At 34.2% G+C, this 17,767-nt stretch overlaps 1 protein-coding gene across 1 annotated transcript in view; it reads left to right on the forward strand.

The window, feature by feature from the left end:
* The window catches only part of LOC104536235 (ryanodine receptor 3-like), a gene marked incomplete at both ends in the record, with an annotated part of 37,436 nt that extends 19,946 nt beyond the window's left edge, over window positions 1-17,490 (forward strand). The window contains 8 exons of the mRNA XM_010178793.1: window positions 2,647-2,768; window positions 5,799-5,967; window positions 7,006-7,141; window positions 9,108-9,203; window positions 9,857-9,975; window positions 12,484-12,617; window positions 13,258-13,499; window positions 17,298-17,490. Of these exons, the coding sequence (XP_010177095.1) occupies window positions 2,647-2,768; window positions 5,799-5,967; window positions 7,006-7,141; window positions 9,108-9,203; window positions 9,857-9,975; window positions 12,484-12,617; window positions 13,258-13,499; window positions 17,298-17,490 (1,211 nt within the window). The remainder of the gene's footprint in view (window positions 1-2,646; window positions 2,769-5,798; window positions 5,968-7,005; window positions 7,142-9,107; window positions 9,204-9,856; window positions 9,976-12,483; window positions 12,618-13,257; window positions 13,500-17,297) is intronic.
* Window positions 17,491-17,767: the final 277 nt, after the last annotated feature.

Genomic DNA, 17,767 nt, shown 5'->3' on the forward strand with positions numbered 1-17,767 from the left:
TAATTTTACTTTCTGAAAAGGCAACATGTGGATTCTTCCTCTGTATTCAGTGAAGAATTTTGCAATACCTTCTTGTGAAGTTCAGTATTTTTTTCCCTAGTTTTTTGCTTAGCAGCAGGGGACTAAAAGGACCTCCATAATTGCCTGTCACTTTTATTCTTCTTTCAAACTGCTTTATTCATGTTCAAAGACTCCAAATCTTTTGTTGCCCTCGTGTCTGGAGAATTATTTCCTGTTAGGTGCCTTTAAAGAGGCAAAAACCCAAACCTTTTTGCTTCCTGTAATTGATATTCCTGTGGAGGCGAGAAATAGTTTTTCGTCCTCTGCAAGATATGACACTAGACTATAGTTTTTGTAAGCAAGTTTAGACATATATATCCCTTGAAATTTAATATAAAATTTATTTTTCTACAGTAAAGTGGAGTCATAGCTTTGTATAACTCCTCCACCATCATTTTTTCAGGAGATTTTCACTTTCAATCACTGTAATCCTTCTCAAGTTGACCTGAACATTTTGTAACAGGCCTCAGTAGCCCTAGGAGGGTTGAGAAATACCTTATTTTTGCAAGAAGCAAAGGCTGGGGTTTTTTACACATAACCTAGCTGTTATTACTGACAGCTGATGCAAATCTAGAGAGGAGAAAACAACTATGGGATTAGTTCAGTTATAAAATATTCATAATACCAACTAAAAATTTCTGTTTGGCTTTGGTGTAGTTTCATGTAGCAAGTTATTATGATGTCTCTGCAAGATGCAAATATCTAAGAAATTCTGGCATCATTTATGAGGCTTCTGTTGCATGATTTCTGCCAGAATTTTGATGTGTTGTATCTGTCTCTGAGATCCTGGTAACCAAGGGTTCCTCCACCATCCAGCATGAGTGATGGATGCCTATCTTTTCAGTTTGGGAGCTTGCTTCTGTGCAACCTATGAACTTCTGCAGAGCTCCAGGATGCTGGAGCTCGGAAAACAGAGAAACATGCTACATATTTTGGATTCATGTCCAGAAGACCATTGCTCAAGGCGTTGGTTAATACCAGTGCCTGCTGTACCTAAACAAGCAAGGCAGTGACAAATGCCCCTTTACATGCAGGAGACTGGTTTCTCTGAGGAACTGCTTCTGACTATAATCTACTTAATGGAGTTTTATATAGCACTTTCCCATCATTGTAGTGTTTCTGGATGATTTAGTTGCGGTTTTGGTGTGTGGGGTTTTTTGGTCAGAGAAATAGGGAAGATTAGGTCCTACTGAAAGACTTCTCCCTACCCTGATCTACTGCTACTGAGGGAGAATAGTGGATATCTTCTACACAATGGTGAAGGCGCAATTACTTTGCAAGACATGGCAGCTTTAGTATCTTATCTGTCAAATATTTTCATTCCTGTACCTCCATGATCTGCAGCTATGTGCAATGGCCATAGGAATCATTAGATTGTCAAATGTTCTTAACTGGTTTTTTGATAAGAGGAATGCTGCTTTAGTTATTTTTCAGTTAAGAGATTCAGTGATACTTGAAGAGGAAAGATGACCAATGTGTCTCCTGTAATATAATATCAATACACATTCAAAAATGTTTTCCTAGTCATCTTCATCAGATTTTCGTGGATTCTGAGGTCCAGATAAACTCATAGGGTGATGTTTGCCTCTTTTAAAAACACTTCCTCAGCATCCCGGAAGGAAAATAGCACACCTTGTACTTTGGATCCTGCCAAATATAGAAAAACATCACTTTCCAATGCTTCGTTATACCTATACGCCAGTACGTAAAAAAGCTGTGGGTTAATAACCTTCCCATTTGTGGCAGTAACCACTTGTATAACATTATTAGTTTCTTTGTTAACTATTCAGTGCCTTCAGAATTACTTTGCTAAATGGAACGTTGGGCAGCAAATATTTAGTATCTCAGAGCTAAATACATTTTTCAGTGGAGAATGCAATAGGTTACATCTTAGGCAAAGAAGCAGAATAACTCACATTTAATTTTTATGGAAATGTTGTAGGATTTTAATGACTCAAAATTATCAAGATTGGTTTTTGTGATACCTAAAAATTATGCTGGGTTTTTGTGAAATTGGCTATTTATTTAAAGGGAAAAATTAAAAGCCCACCAAAGGATCGTTGTTATTGCTTAAAGTCATATGATGTTCACATCTGGTTCTGATAAGAATCCAACATAATGTGTAGAAAATAGTTAAATGAGTCAGAAATTATTCATAAATGTTGTAGCTTCTTTAGACGCATTGTTATTTCTATTATATTTGTCAGTCCAGCTTGATTTTCTTGTCAGTAGTTTTTCATGTGTGTATCATGTGTAAATGATGGTTAAGATAGTGAAGGTCCTCTTTCCCAGACGTACTATAAAAAGAATGACATTTTTTGTTTCAGTTGGAAAATATTTGATAAGCGTATACATTTAATGAATTGCAGAATAGAGATATATTAAAATGTCTTTTCTGAATAACTTTTATGTGAGACTGACAAATTTGTAATTAATTCATAGATTGTTCAGATAAAGGGATGAATAGGTAGTAGCTCAGTATATATGCAATTCTGTTTACAGTGCAATATTGAAATAAATTACAAAATATTTAAAAGCAAAAATGTTCTTTAAGTAATTATTGTGATAATTATTGACTTTGAATAGGTTATATTACACCAAGAAGGACACATGGATGATGGTCTAACCTTACAAAGATGTCAGCTCGAGGAATCCCAGGCTGCTCGAATCATTCGCAATACTACAAGCTTATTCAGCCATTTTATAAGGTAGTTGTTACTGTCTTATGTATAATTTTTTTGTTTGGATGCTTTTTTAAAAGTATTCTGAAATGATAAGAATTTCTCTAATAACATCCTTATTTCCTGTTTTCAAGTATTTGTATTTAGAGGCTGTTAGCTATTTGCTGAATTGAAGTTTGTAATTTTGATCGGTAATGCCATTAAATAGATAAGACAGATCATTTAAGATTATTTACATGAAATCTAGTATCATGAAGCCAGAAGCAAACTGGGTCATAGTCCAGGTTGAAGGTACGTGCTAAACAACCTCAATGTCACTCCATTCTGCAATAGGTAGAACTTCACAATATTCACAAACTGGTTCTTATTTTCCTGTTTTTCTTGGTAGATCAAATATTGTAGCCAACTTTATTCAAATTTGTCAAACTAATTGAAAGGAATTTTGATGCCTATTACTGTTTAGATTAAAAATAAGATGAGGAAACCATAGCAGCCCCAAGTCCATTCAAATAAATGACAGAAGGAAGTCAACATAGATCTCTGCGTGTCTGGGAGGAGAATCCCAATTTATTGCCTCCAAAATCTGGGCTGAAACATTTTACCTGTACCTTTTTAATCGCCATCTCCTACTTCTCTGTCACCCTCCTAGTCATTGGGAAGATTTAAGGATCAAAGGAGAGGCAGCCCTCTCTGGTGACTGTATGTAGTATAACAGATTATGTGCAATAACATCATCTCCTTAATCTCCTGTTTAAACCAACACATTCATTTGCAGTGGAATGAATTTATGGATATTCAAAGTCAGTAACAGCATCTCAGCAGAGAGACAGTGTCCATATCTGATTTTAAGGAACAATTCAAGTTGTGATTCTAAGACTTTATAATAGAATCAATAGAATTACCTTCTAAATAGTATTTATCTTCCAAATCTTTGCTGTGCTAGAGTGCAATGCAGTCAGCAATTATACCTCAGAAAGAATTATCCAAGATCGGTGTCTTCCACTAACTGTATAATAGAACTCAAAAACTTATGTGGAAACACTGAGGGCTACTTCTACAGAAAAAACCCATCCTTGAATAAATGAGCACTGTGAAACACACAGTATATGAGTACCCTAAGAATGGAGTCAGTACTACAAAGGATATTAGAAAGTTAGGGAAAAAACAATTTAATATAACACCAGACTTGCTCTGTCATAATCTTGATTTATTGAGAAGGTTGTATAAAGAGCTGTACTTGTTAAGCAGTCGCCTAATATTCTTGCCGCATGCATGGCAACGTAATACATTTCATTGAAAAATACAGTCCTGGCCAGTAGCAAAACAAGTGTGTTGGACATAAATATAATTTAAAGCAGTTTGTCTAAATTTGTATGTTGCTGACTGAAGAGCCTTTTTATCCTCAGGAGATGTTGCATATTAATGAACTATTGACAAAATGAGCATGGAAAGATACTGTATCAATCGCATTTCATCCCTAGTTTGGTTTTCTGGATTCAAACCTATATTTAAACAATGTTATTTATGGAATTGATTTTCAAGAAGTCAAATAACACTTGTGACAGCTTCCGTTTTTCCAGTCTTCTTGAAGTACATGTTGTGCTTAAAAAGGTTTGTTCTACTGCTGTATATCCTGCTTGCCAAACTGTACAAAACTGTTCAGAATGTTTTCTGCCATTATCAGTTTAAATTAATTTTGACAAATCTGTTACCAAAAAGTTTGAGACTTTACATGGGAATAGTTGTAAAGTAATTGTTCTGATGAGGGCTTTAATATTCAAATAGTGAAGGGAAGTATCATGAAATTTGTCTCACATATGTGGTAGTAGTTGACTTTTTGAATACCTTTAGATATGTTAGTTTGAAAATACGGGGCATTTTGAAGCATAATTTCATTATCCTATTTCTTTTGTTACTTCTGTTACTCTTCATTCATTCTTTAGAGTAAATTGTTCATGACATTTATCTTACATTACTAACTTCACAGGTCAATAGCTGTATAACAAGCAGTAAGACAAAGTCTTCAGTTCAGTAAAAGTTCCATGTTTCCTTCACTATAGCTCTTTCATATGATATGTTTTATTCTGAATATTTTTAGGATAAAATACTATTCTGTGTCAATGCATATTCATTTATAATTGCTGAGATCAACGTCTAAGATACACAGTGAAATCAGTAAGATTGTATGTATTATTGAAGAAACTAGTTTTCCATAATGCTTGGCAGAAGTGTTAATTGTGATCAAGTGGTCATCCTTGTATTACTGCCTAATAAATGAAAAAAAAGTTTATAATTAAGAATTTGCTTCCACAGAACCCACCAGATGAGACTCTGTACGCTACTCCTTTGTATTTCCTGTGCTGAAGATATAAAAACAGAGCAGCCTCTGCCAGCGATCAGCTCCTCCTAGATTATACTTTTTATAATAGTGAGTCAGACTGAAAAATTGGCTTGTGACCCAAATACTTTAACAGGAAAGAGAGATTATTTTACTGACAACTGAGATTCCTTAATGCTTTATCTTTTTAAATCCCACCCTTCTTTATTTCACATGTAGAGTTGATACAGAAAACATAATTAATGGTTAAGATCACCTGTGTTCTTTGTCTAGAAGACTGGGTTTGTACAGCCTCAATAACTGCTATTATTTTATTCCATCTTCATAATACACCTATATCATCAGTAGGATTTACAGTATCTAAGCAAAATCAATTACTGTAAGAAAAGACTTCAGTACATCTTTCATCTGTTTCATCTTTTTGTCAACTCTTACATTGTTTCTTCTGCTCTCTTTTTTTTTATTTTTTAACCATTCTCTCTCTTTACATCAGTGCAGAAAGGCAAACATGTTTCCACTTCAGGAAGCTCTGAGTGCCGGAAACCCAAATAAGAGATGTTCGAATGATTTGCAATTCAGATCAACTGTTGTTCATATACATGTCATCTGTATAACAAGACTTGATTTAGATACCAACAAAAAATAGGCTGCTACATAATACTGTAAATTACAGTGTGAAAACGAATAATGCTGCCGATCTTTCTTGCTGTTTTCTGTAGTGGAAACAACAGAACACTGTCACCCGCTGCCCTGCCTATTGAGGAGATGGCTCAGACTCTGCAAGATCTGATTACTTACTTCCAGCTTCCCGAAGAAGACCTGGAACATGAAGATAAGCAAAGCAAGCTTCGGTCACTCAAAAACAGACAGAATCTATTCAAAGAAGAGGTACAGAGAGAAGAATAGTTTTATTATTTAAATTTGTCCTGTATCATGTCATAAACATTGAGGAGAACCTCAATGTTATCACCTTAATGGATGCACGTGATTTATGATGTAAGGTTCTGTAGCTGTATATGTATACAAACACACACATAATAAACTGGAGTGCCATATGATAACTTGCTCTTATGTCTTTTTCATTTCCACACTTGTCACAGGCCACAAACGCTCTCTCATAAAATTTGGTTTTAATGCTTCCGAGCACCTTTAAATAGATGTCATTTTAAAGAGAAACTATTGTGACAATAAAAATTCCTTTTCTCTCTATGAATTTATACATTCTGGATACCCCAAATGAAGAGTAAAACTTGGATCAACGATAGGTGCTATTTCTGACATCTTGCCTGTCCACCAGGGTGGGAAACAGGAACTTTTTATCTCTAGAAACTGGAAGAATGGTAGTTTCAGAAGAGCACCTGTATCACATGATTATAGAATTGCTCCTTTCTGAAAATAGAATAATTACACTTTTGTATAAAGAGGAAAAATATTTTACAACATTTTTAGATATGTTTGGATTGTCTAAAGGTTTGAAATACCATTAAAATGGTATTTTAAAGAATATTTAAATACCAGTTAAAAATTTATTCTCATATTTGAACTTGTTTGTTTTACAGATATTTTTTAATTGGACAGTAAATTTTCCATCCTTTTTTTGATCAACAGAAATTCCTTTGTATATAAATTTAAAGTGATTTTGTTTTTTTCCTGTGTAAGGAAGATTTTATGTAAAAAATAGTCTCCTTACTTATTTATAATACCTGGCTCAGTAAGAAACAGTATAGAATAATCCTCTAAATCTGATGATTTCGATATGGAAAAATACGCATTCAAATCTTGTAAGCACAGTAGTTTGGTTTGGTTTTTCTTTTCTTTAAATCTAATATTATGTACCTTTTAAATGTGTACCAGAAAAATATTTTGAAAGAATAACAAACACTTTTTCATTTACATTTGGCTTTCCTCTCCATTGTCTGCATTTAGGGAATGCTGGCGCTAGTTTTGAATTGCATTGATCGCTTAAATGACTACAACAGTGCAGCTCATTTTGCAGGAATTGCAAGAGAAGAACAAGGTACAGCATGGAAAGAAATTTTGAATCTCCTTTACAAATTGTTAGGTAAGTTCTTCAATAATCTACTAGTGTAAAAAGCAAGATATATATTCTTTACTTGCTGCTTCAACACCACAGAATATTTTGTGTGTTACTCATTCTGTCATGTAAATTACAGTAATTCTGTCATATACTTACTGATATTTATTACAGAGAACAGTTTATTGATAAATGACAGAGCAGACAAAATAAATCTCAGCTAGGAAAAAGATGGGTGCAGCATTCCAAATGCATTGGTTTGGGTTTTTTTTTGTTTTTATTTTTTGTACCTGTGGTATGCAAATAGGTATGAATATTTATTCTAAAAAATAGAAAAACTTTAAATATGAAGCTGAAGAGAAGCCTAAAAGTAATAGTCAGTACTTGTAGGTCTACTAATTCCACGTTTGCCACTCGAGGCTCAGATTTAAATGTTAATTAAAACAATTACATAAAACAGAAATTAAGATTTTTGTCAGTTTCAATGCCATGCTTTCTAGAACTGCTTCTGTGTTGTAGAGCCAAATTTATAGAGTAGGAAAAGTATGTATATGTGCATTTCTTTAAATCACTAATTTGATACCTGAATTGTATAATTCCTCATATAGGGGAATCTTGTCTTCTGGTGGAGTTTAGTAACATTCTAAATTCATTACAAGGAAATTTAGTCCCAGTCAAGTCGAGAGTTGGGTCAACAGTGAAACAAACCAGGGAGAGTGCTTTGAAGCATGATGTTATTCACATAGCATAGACACGCAGATGCATCTGGTGAAATTTTCTCATCGCTTTAGAAAGTAAAAAGTTACCATTGCCTGCATTTTACCATAGTCTTATGAGTTTAAAGAAGAACAGGATGAAAACAAATCTCTAAAGTGCTATGCAGGCCCTTTAAATTTTTTTCTTTATTTTCTTCTACAGGTACATTTAATGTACCTCATTCATGTTTATAAGTATTTAAAGGGTGAGTGTCACGAGGATGGAGCCAGGCTCTTCTTGGTGACAAACAATGATAAGACAAGGGGTAACGGACACAAACTGGAACACAGGAGGTTCCACTTAAATTTGAGAAGAAACTTCTTCTCAGTGAGGGTGACAGAGCACTGAACAGGCTGCCCAGAGAGGTTGTGGAGTCTCCTTCTCTGCAGACCTTCAAAACCCGCCTGGACGCCTTCCTGTGTAACCTCATCTGGGTGTTCCTGCTCCGGCAGGGGGATTGGACTGGGTGAGCTTTTGAGGTCCCTTCCAATCCCTAACGTTCTGGGATTCTGTGATTCTGTGATACATCATGAACAATCTTGTTCTGATGTAATAAATATTATGCTAGTGCTTCATAGTAAAAATTTTATACACTTTCATACAAAAAGCATACACTTTTCCCCCCTATGATCAGTAGTAACTTCTGGAAGAAAAAAAAGCCAGTATTGCCTGTAGTACTTGAATGCTGATGAACTTTCAAAGTGTAGTCAAATAACATTGTGTTCTATGCTGCTGTATACTAAAAGCTATCTGTTCTGTAATAGGTTTTGATCAGAAAGTAGAGCTAAAGAGCAGTACTCCACCTGCCATTGAGCTTAAACTTCTGCATATGATCTTCCCACTCATTCCTAGGATGAAATGGGAAAAGAAGTGTTTCAGACTCTTAAACATAACAGTGCTTCACATTTGCGTCAAACAAGGATGATGGATAGCTTCTATTTACATTTATAGCAAAGTAAAATACAAATATAACATATTCTTTGCTGAAATTCTTGTTTATCCAGTAGACCCTGTCAACGCTGAAAACTACGTGCTCTTTAGAAGTTATGTCAGTTGCTGAAATTCAAATTAATGAAAATCTTAATTCTTTATTACTGTAGCATACTTGTATTCAGGATTTGTCTGTTTATTATTTTGTGAAGTTGTTATAAAAATGTGTTAAAATATATGTGATTAACATTAGTGATTTAAAAAGGAAATGTGCTGTTATAAAACTATACCTTGTGGTTTTTTCCAGCTGCTCTCATTCGTGGCAACAGAAACAATTGTACTCAGTTTTCCAGTAACCTTGATTGGCTAATAAGTAAATTGGAGAGATTAGAATCTTCCTCAGGTGAGACTCACTTTTATAAAAGTAAATTAACTACCAATACACCATACACAACTCTCTTACATTATAAATGTCAAAGCAGTTTTCCTTGAAAGCAGCATGCATTAGAAAAATACTGTATTTTTTAAATTGAGCAATGTGTTACATTTTTGTGGCCTTTTTAGGTTACATACATTTGGTATGTGCAATACCACATCCAATCAGTGTTGAATGTGATTTTGGTGAATTATTAGATTGGGTCAGACAGTATCAAGACTACATTGCTATCAAATTACACCAGAGTTGTTTGTGAGCACAAGTATAAATACATATATGTATACATATTTTTTCACTATAGGTTGTTCAACAAAATATTGAAATACTGTACAACACCCCCTACTAAAACCTTTGTCTTTCTTATTGAAAAGAAGGCGCTCAACTTGCATTTTTCTCAAGTAGTTCTAAAATTGTGGCTGTTACCCAAAGAAAACAGCTTCATAATGCATTTATGTCTAATGTGGTTCACATCATAGTCATATCAAAGTGTTTTCATTCTCTTTTTAGTCTGGAGAAAAGACAGCATCTCTTAAGATACTTTGGTATTTACTGAGCTTTTAGACTGTGTTCAGTTGTTCAGATGATTTAATGACAACATTATTTCTATGGCCTTCATACAGGTATTTTGGAAGTGTTGCACTGCATCTTGATTGAAAGCCCAGAAGCTTTAAATGTAATAGCTGAGGAGCACATCAAATCCATCATTTCATTGTTGGATAAACATGGGCGCAATTATAAGGTATGTTTGGAAAAACTAAGGATGTCTTGATAATTTTACAATGGTTTGTGGAAAAGAAAACAGAGAAATGTCTACATGGAAATATGTGATTCTAGAACCTTAAAGGAATAAAATAAGCTTGAAGTACATCTGAAAAATTTCTTTGTCGAGATTAAAAAAAGTGTAATATATAATTACGTTTCAGTTTCAAGTACAGCAAATATGTATGACAAGCAAATAGTTAAGAAATACTGATGACCAGTGAGAGCTTTGGATTTGCTGAGAAAGTGAGGCATTCTGGTGGCTGTAAGGACGTGGACAGAGTAGCTTGCTCTCTGATGCAAGACTCTGCAAGAGCAGTGAAGTACTGTTGTTGTACCTTCAGAAACGCAGAAGTAAATCCTGCAAAGTCATTTCTAATGAGTAATAATAAAAGTAGCAGAAAAGAACAAAATAAAATGAGAAATCGAAAAAATAATCCAAATATCTGAAAACACAGGTGTTCAGAAGAAAGGAAAAAAAACCCCGAGTTATACCTGAAGAAATAATGGTGGAAATTAAATTAAACATCAATGGGCAATTTATTATGACAGAAGAAAGTGAACACAGTTTCTGGCTGCGACCAGGATGACATCACAACACAGAGGAGAATATAGTTTTATGTGTGATTTTCTGATGTGAGTTTCCTTCCTCAATTAAAATTTTATTTGAAAGACTGATAACTTGAAGGAAGAACAGAGAAAGTTTTAGAGAGTTGCAATTACTGCTTTACAGGGGAAGGTAATACTGAGAATCTAACCAACTACATATACAGAAAAGGAGAGCAGTGTTTTCAAGCAGGGCTAAGGAATATGAACTGATGTAAGTAAGCATAAGAAAAAAGTTGAAATTAGAGCAGTAACTTTAGCTTACTATTTTTAGCTGTTAGCAAGATTATTGTGCTGTGCCAGCACCTGCAAAGAGAACCTTTCAGCTTGAGCATCTTAACGTAGACCTCATAATGGGAACTTAAAGCAGAAAAGGAAAATGTATACAGGAGGAAAATTAGATGGGGTAATAGATTTGTGCATTTCCATTTGTAAGGTCTTTGACTAAACATCAGTAAGTAATGAAGGAATGAATGGATTTGTTACTCCGGAAACAGAATATCTTGTTCTGCTGCTAGATTGGAAATTTCGTTGTGATTTAGGAAATAAGAATCAGTAATATTAACCAAAATTGTTTTGGAAAATACTGATTTGAAGAATGTTTTTCATGAAAAGTCTTGTGTCAGAAACGTGATCAGAGAGTGCATAGAGTTTATTTAAACTGTTTCTATGTAAATTCTATGTTATTGATTCTCAATTTTATTAAGAGACTTTACAGTTGAGTACTGGTCAGAGTTTCTGCATTTATTCAAGTTACTATCTCTGCCCATCTGCTAGAGGCTTCTGCCCAGTAACAAAGATGGTAGGAAGGAAAATGCATGGTCTGGGACACAGCAAAGTTCACAACATATTAGCTTAAACTGCTGTTGAGAATTGTTTTGTGCTAATCTTCTGGGCAGAGGAATGGATAAAATAAATGTTCTGCCCTGCTGCTCCTTGTGTTGCACAAGTTTCCAAAATGATAATTAACAGTGTGAAGATGGTTCTTTGTCTTAGAGATGGTCTGTACGAGTTTAGACCATTTGGGCTCATTGTCCAGTGATTCCTTGTAAGAGCTCAAGTGCATTTTTAAGCTTCTCTGTTTTGTTGCACAGTGTACAGCTTTGTCCCTTAGCATTAAATAACACTATGTTAATGTGTTCTGTCTTTCAAGACCTTTTTCTCCAGTAATCTGTGGGAGAATTGTATCAATTGCTTTCATTTTTTAGACTATGACAAAAAAAAAAAGAAAGACGAACTTTTAGAATGAGATCTTGCTGAAACTCTGCTTTGCTTTATAGTAAATTATTCTGGACGTGTTCCTGTGTGACCTAGTCTAGGTGATCCTGCTCTGGTAGGGGTTGGACTGGATGATCTTTCAAGGTTCCTTCCAAGTCCTAATATTCTGTGATTCTGTGATTCTAAATGCTTTCCATTAAAAAAAAATAAATTACTTCTCATACTGAAAATGCGCTTTCAGTACAGATTCATAAGCATTTTGAAAATTACAGTTGAAAATTGTCCACTAATTTTTCTTGGAAAGTCTTTTGGGCTGCAGTAAAATTCTCAAATAATTTAATTCTATTTTTCAAATTTTTAATGAGATTTAATTGAAAAAAAGTAAAGAGTTGACATACAGCTGTTCTAGTTTTGTTTTTTTTTTCTAATAGAAATGATAATAAGAAATTTTAAAGGAAAGTTTTTCAGGCGTTTTACAGACTTTGTGTTCTGAATTTGTGTTCCACGAATGTTTGATATCCACTGTCAGTATTACAGACTACATTTGGTCCATATATGTGAAAAATACTTAGAAAACAATGATAATGTGTATTATATTCCTTCCAACTGAATAATAGTATACACAGCTGCCTTTACCTGACTTGCTTCTGATTTTTTTTTTAAGGTTCTTGATGTGCTCTGCTCTCTCTGTGTCTGTAATGGAGTTGCAGTCCGTGCCAATCAAAATTTGATCAGTGACAATCTACTGCCTAGAAGAGACTTACTTTTGCAAACACGTTTGATTAATGATGTGACCAGGTATAGTGACATCTTTTATTGTTATATTAGAAAAAATGGAACTTATATGTCTTCAGTAATTAATTGAAGAAAAATAGTGTAATCCAAGAGATGTTCCATATTTTTCAACATTGAGACACAGATGTTTGGATGCGTTTATGTATTAACTTCTGAAAGATCCATTTTTACTAACAGTACAGCAATTGTAATGTTCAAATAGATATTGCTAATTAACAGTAAAACCTGTTTTGAAATGGAAAGATGAAAGTTGCTTGTTTCTCATTCAAAACAGAGCATGGCTTTATCTAATAATTATTATGGAGTATATAGACATACTGTGAAGTACTGTTTTAAGAGGGATTTGATTTCACTGTAACTTCACTCCTGTTTGTTTTTTATTTAATATATATTTTAGGCAATGATCTTGGTATTCCTTTTTTGACTACAAATTTTTCAATTCATGGAAACAATACTTTAGAAGATAATTCAACAACAGCTATATAAAGTCATAAAATAGATACTATTTAAAATGTTATAAGCAAAGATGAACATCTACGCTCTTTTGTCATATTTGCAAAGTGATTTTGACTACTATGCAGCAATATAGTTCTTATGCTGCATTTTATGTTTTATACTAACTGGCTTACATTTTCTTTCTTAGCATAAGGCCAAATATATTTCTGGGTGTTGCTGAGGGCTCTGCACAATACAAGAAGTGGTACTTTGAGTTAATAATTGATCAGGTTGATCCATTCTTGACGGCAGAACCCACCCATTTACGAGTTGGATGGGCCTCTACTTCAGGTTATGCCCCCTATCCTGGAGGTGGAGAAGGATGGGGAGGCAATGGTGTTGGTGATGATCTGTACTCTTACAGTTTTGATGGCCTTCATCTGTGGTCTGGTAAGTACTTAGTTCACTTCCACTTATTCTTACACTTAGGAGTTACCTACCTTTACCTCCAATACTTCTGTGTATATGGCATGCTATTTTGTAGCGAGCTACATTCAGAGCTCCAGGGTACTATGAGGTTATTTAGAATTTCAGATCAGACTTGTCTGAGCTTTTAGTCAATACTGAATTATACCAATTAGGTTTTTCAGCAGATAGCTTTTATTTTAATGTTTTTGAGCAAAAAATGGCATTTTCCATATCTAGATCAATACTGGCTTAAGTCTGCCTGTTCAAAAATCAATGGATGTATTGATCTCAGACAAATTCATTGTATGTGGATCTACATTTGCAGTATTTTTTCACTTTTTATTTACAATAGAAGTAAAATGACATTATTATCCTCACAGCTTTTGATATATTTAATAAACTGAATTTAAATTTTGTTAAATAGTTTCATTAAAGAATTTTGGCAATTACAGATAAGAACTGATTCACTATTACCAACTTTGGTTGGTTTTTAGAACATAAATGTCTGTGGTGTAGTATCAAACTGAAAACCTGTATTTGCTATGCTGTTTGAATAAATATTGTTATCTAAAATAGACTTAGCAGTAAAAAAAGAAGTTTTTCTATGAATGCTTCTTAATGTGTGTAGAAATCTATGAGACTGTCAATTAGTACTGCAGTGAAGTGGTTGCACTTACAGTTTATAAAGAAGGCAGTTAATGGATGCCAGCAAATGCATTTTTTGTGGTCTCTTAAGAATCAGTGATTGTAAACTTGTGGTCTTATTAGCCATTCTTTGTTCAAGAAAATTGAAAATGTTAGTGGCCTATGGTACTGAAGAATTTAAATTCACCACCCATCACATTTAAATTCATCCATGGACCCAAGTTTGGATTTGAGTAAGAGCTTTAGAAAAGTAAAAAGTGTTTACAGGCAGGCTAATCTGAAGTGTTGCCGTTCAAATCTTTTTTGTAATAGTAGATGTGTTATAAAGAATAACCACTGAGGGAAAAAAGGAAAAAAAACCAGAGGAATTATTAGGATGCTTTGAAGAGGGATTAGTCAGAGCTCAAAGCCTCTGCCTTTGGAGTTACGAGCAAGGCTGCTGTTTTTTTCTGTGGTTGTCCCTTCCCTTAATACTAAAGGGAAAGTGGAATATACATTTTGTAAACAGGCAGGTTTGTCACAGCAGAATGCCTTTAGACCAGTCACTGTATGTTCCTATAGAAAAAAACCAAAACCAAAGAAAACAAAACCCCAACAACCATCAAAATCATATTGGCTAATTGTAAGAAACAAATGGCAACACAGGAAATGTGGTTTTTTTTGTTTTTATTTCTTAAGGTTCCAAAATATTTTCTAAATCAGGAACCTTTCAGAGAAGAAATAATGTGTAAGGCTATAAAATAAGAAAACATTTAGGTAATAAGTTGTATACCCTTAACTATATCATCTGCTATCTTTGTAACATCATTCTTAATCAAACTATCAATAAATAATGAAAGAAGAAAGAAAAACAATAAGAAGAAAAACAATTGCTAAAATTTCTGTAAGATTTTACATATGCATTCTGCTTACACAAATATTTAAAACAGAGCTCTGGCAATTGGGTTTTGTACCTACTATGTGTAACAATCTGTCTTAACTGGTAAATGTCATTCATATAGAAGATTTCATTAAGAATATAGATAAAACTGCAGGATCACTTTCTATTAACATTGTATTAATATAGTCTAAAATGGTATTTTCTCTGGCTTATACCTTTGTTAATTGTAAATTGTCTGAGAGCAGATTTTATTGGCTGGGTCTCTGCCTCAAGACAGAACTGAGTTGAAAACTGAGTTCATTTTCCAGAATGAGATGTGGACATTTTTTCCAGAGCTGGATAATTCTGACTGCCTTTACTCTGAAATGTTCTAACATTGAGTTGGGAATGTAACGTTTTGTTGTAAAGGACATTCTGTAACAATTCTTTTCACCAAGAATTTAGATTTCTGTGTTTCCCATATAAGTCTTTTTAAATTTGTTCTTAGATTTGTTCAAAAGACTTAGAAAAAAATTATCAGTAACAGCACACTATAGATCTGTCTTAATTGCAGTTTTGTATCTCAAGCATTCAGAAGTTTTGGGGGAAAAAATAGACAGGATTTCATTCCTTGTGTGTAAAATCTTTGATTATGAAGTAGAATGTAATATTTCCTTCCAGATCTCTCTTGCATACAGTAAATGATGATTATTTTTTAGATTGATCAGTTTGTGTCTTGTGCTTTATTTACTTACACTATTCAAGGCATGTAGGCTAAATCATTAATTTCCTCGTATTTCTTAGTGCCTTGAAATGCCATATACAGCTGGGTACTCTTTATTTGCTCAGAATAGTGTGGGGCCATGTAACTAAAAATTGTTTTGCAAATACAGTGAATTTTATGCCCTTAATTCTAATATTTGCTAATTTGGGTCTGTTTGACTTTTCAATTATTGTAGCATTTTTCTAGCATAGGATTTTGTTTATTTAATATCTGTATGTGTGCACGCATACATAATTAGATTTTTTTTAGCACTACTGAACAATTCTCAAATGACAGAAATAATGATTTTTTAGGGGGAGTAGGCTGGGAGACATCTGTAACATACTTCATTATAAATGGCTGAATAAATCATTACTACAAAATTAAACACTAATTGAACCTCAGAAACACAGTGCTAGAAAGTGTCTTAAATCTCATGTCCTGCTGTAAGGGAAAATTCAGAGTACTTAAAACTATCCTGAACAGCTGACTTCTATTTTATTGCTCTAAACACAATAATTTGGAATAGTGCTTTACTGCTTAATTAGACTTGCTTTACAGTTAAAACAGAATGTTTTCAGGGGAATTGTTTTGAAAGGAATTCTGAAGAGAAATTCCTTGGCTAAAAATATACACAGGTACTCAAGCGCAATGGAAAATCTGCAATTATCTGTAAATGTGTATAGTTAGATTACTTCAGATATATTATCTCTAGTTAATTATTGTTATAATTACTGAGTCCTGTAAGGTTCCACCTTTCCCAAGTAGGGAAAATGAAGCTCCCTCTGCTCAGTGTATAGCTGTAGTTGATCAAGAAAACCTGGCCCATTACATTCCTGATCCAGGTTTTGATAACTCAGTGCACTGTTCTGCCTCTTGATAGTGTAAACCTGGATATTGGTCATAATCACAGCTTCAGTAGAATCATAGAATCACAGAATGATTCAGGTTGGAAGGGTCCTTAAAGCTCATTCAGTCCAACCCCTGCCATGGGCAGGGACACCTCCACCAGACCAGGTTGCCCAAAGCCCTGTCCAACCTGGCCTTGAACACTACCAGGGAGGGGGCATCCACAACTTCCCTGGGCAACCTGTGCCAGTGTCTCACCACTGAATATTCACAGATTTGTGAATCTCATATTTCACAACTAACTAAATAAAATAAAATGAAATATATCAATTTTAGCTTTATAAAGAGGGCTTCATTTACCGTGCCTCAGTACTCTTACCTCAGGCTACAGTGTGAACTTGTGTGATATCAGCTGAGTGAGTTCTGTCTTGTGAAGTGTCAGAGGTCTCAAGTGATTTACTCAGTTTATACACTTTTCTGCCACATATCAATCTCAAGAATGTTTACTAGCTGTCTGTCTCTAAAAGCAGAACCATTCATAAAACAGGTGAAGTCAAGATCACATCTTCGTGACTACAAACAAATGTTTTTGAGGAAATAATGTTGTGGTTAAACCTGTAAGAGTCTGCTTAAAGCTTCTGATTACTGAATACTTCTATCCTAGGTCGAGTACCCAGAGCTGTAGCATCTGTCAATCAGCATTTATTAGCATCTGACGATGTGGTTAGCTGCTGCTTGGATTTAGGTGTACCCAGCATTTCATTCCGCATTAATGGGCAGCCTGTACAAGGAATGTTTGAGAACTTCAGTACAGAAGGGTTTTTCTTCCCTGCTGTAAGCTTATCAGCAGGTGTAAAGTAAGTACAATTTAATCTTGATTGTTGTTTTCTTTGCTGTCTTGTCACACAAAATATTGTCCAAATTCATGTATGATTTGTTCTGTTTTGTTGTTTTGGTTCTGCCCAATATGCAGCTGGGATGGAGGGAGGCAGGAAAGTACTGATTAGTTTAGTGATGGTTTCACTTAAGGGTGAATTGTGGTCCTGTTAGCAATTTGACCAAGTCACAGTGTCTGAAAATTATTATTTTATGGACATTTGGTGAGCTAGAGAAATTAATTTTGTCTCATTCCAA

The sequence above is a fragment of the Mesitornis unicolor genome, unplaced genomic scaffold (assembly GCF_000695765.1).
Source record: "Mesitornis unicolor isolate BGI_N332 unplaced genomic scaffold, ASM69576v1 scaffold33972, whole genome shotgun sequence".
Classification (NCBI taxonomy): domain Eukaryota; kingdom Metazoa; phylum Chordata; class Aves; order Mesitornithiformes; family Mesitornithidae; genus Mesitornis; species Mesitornis unicolor.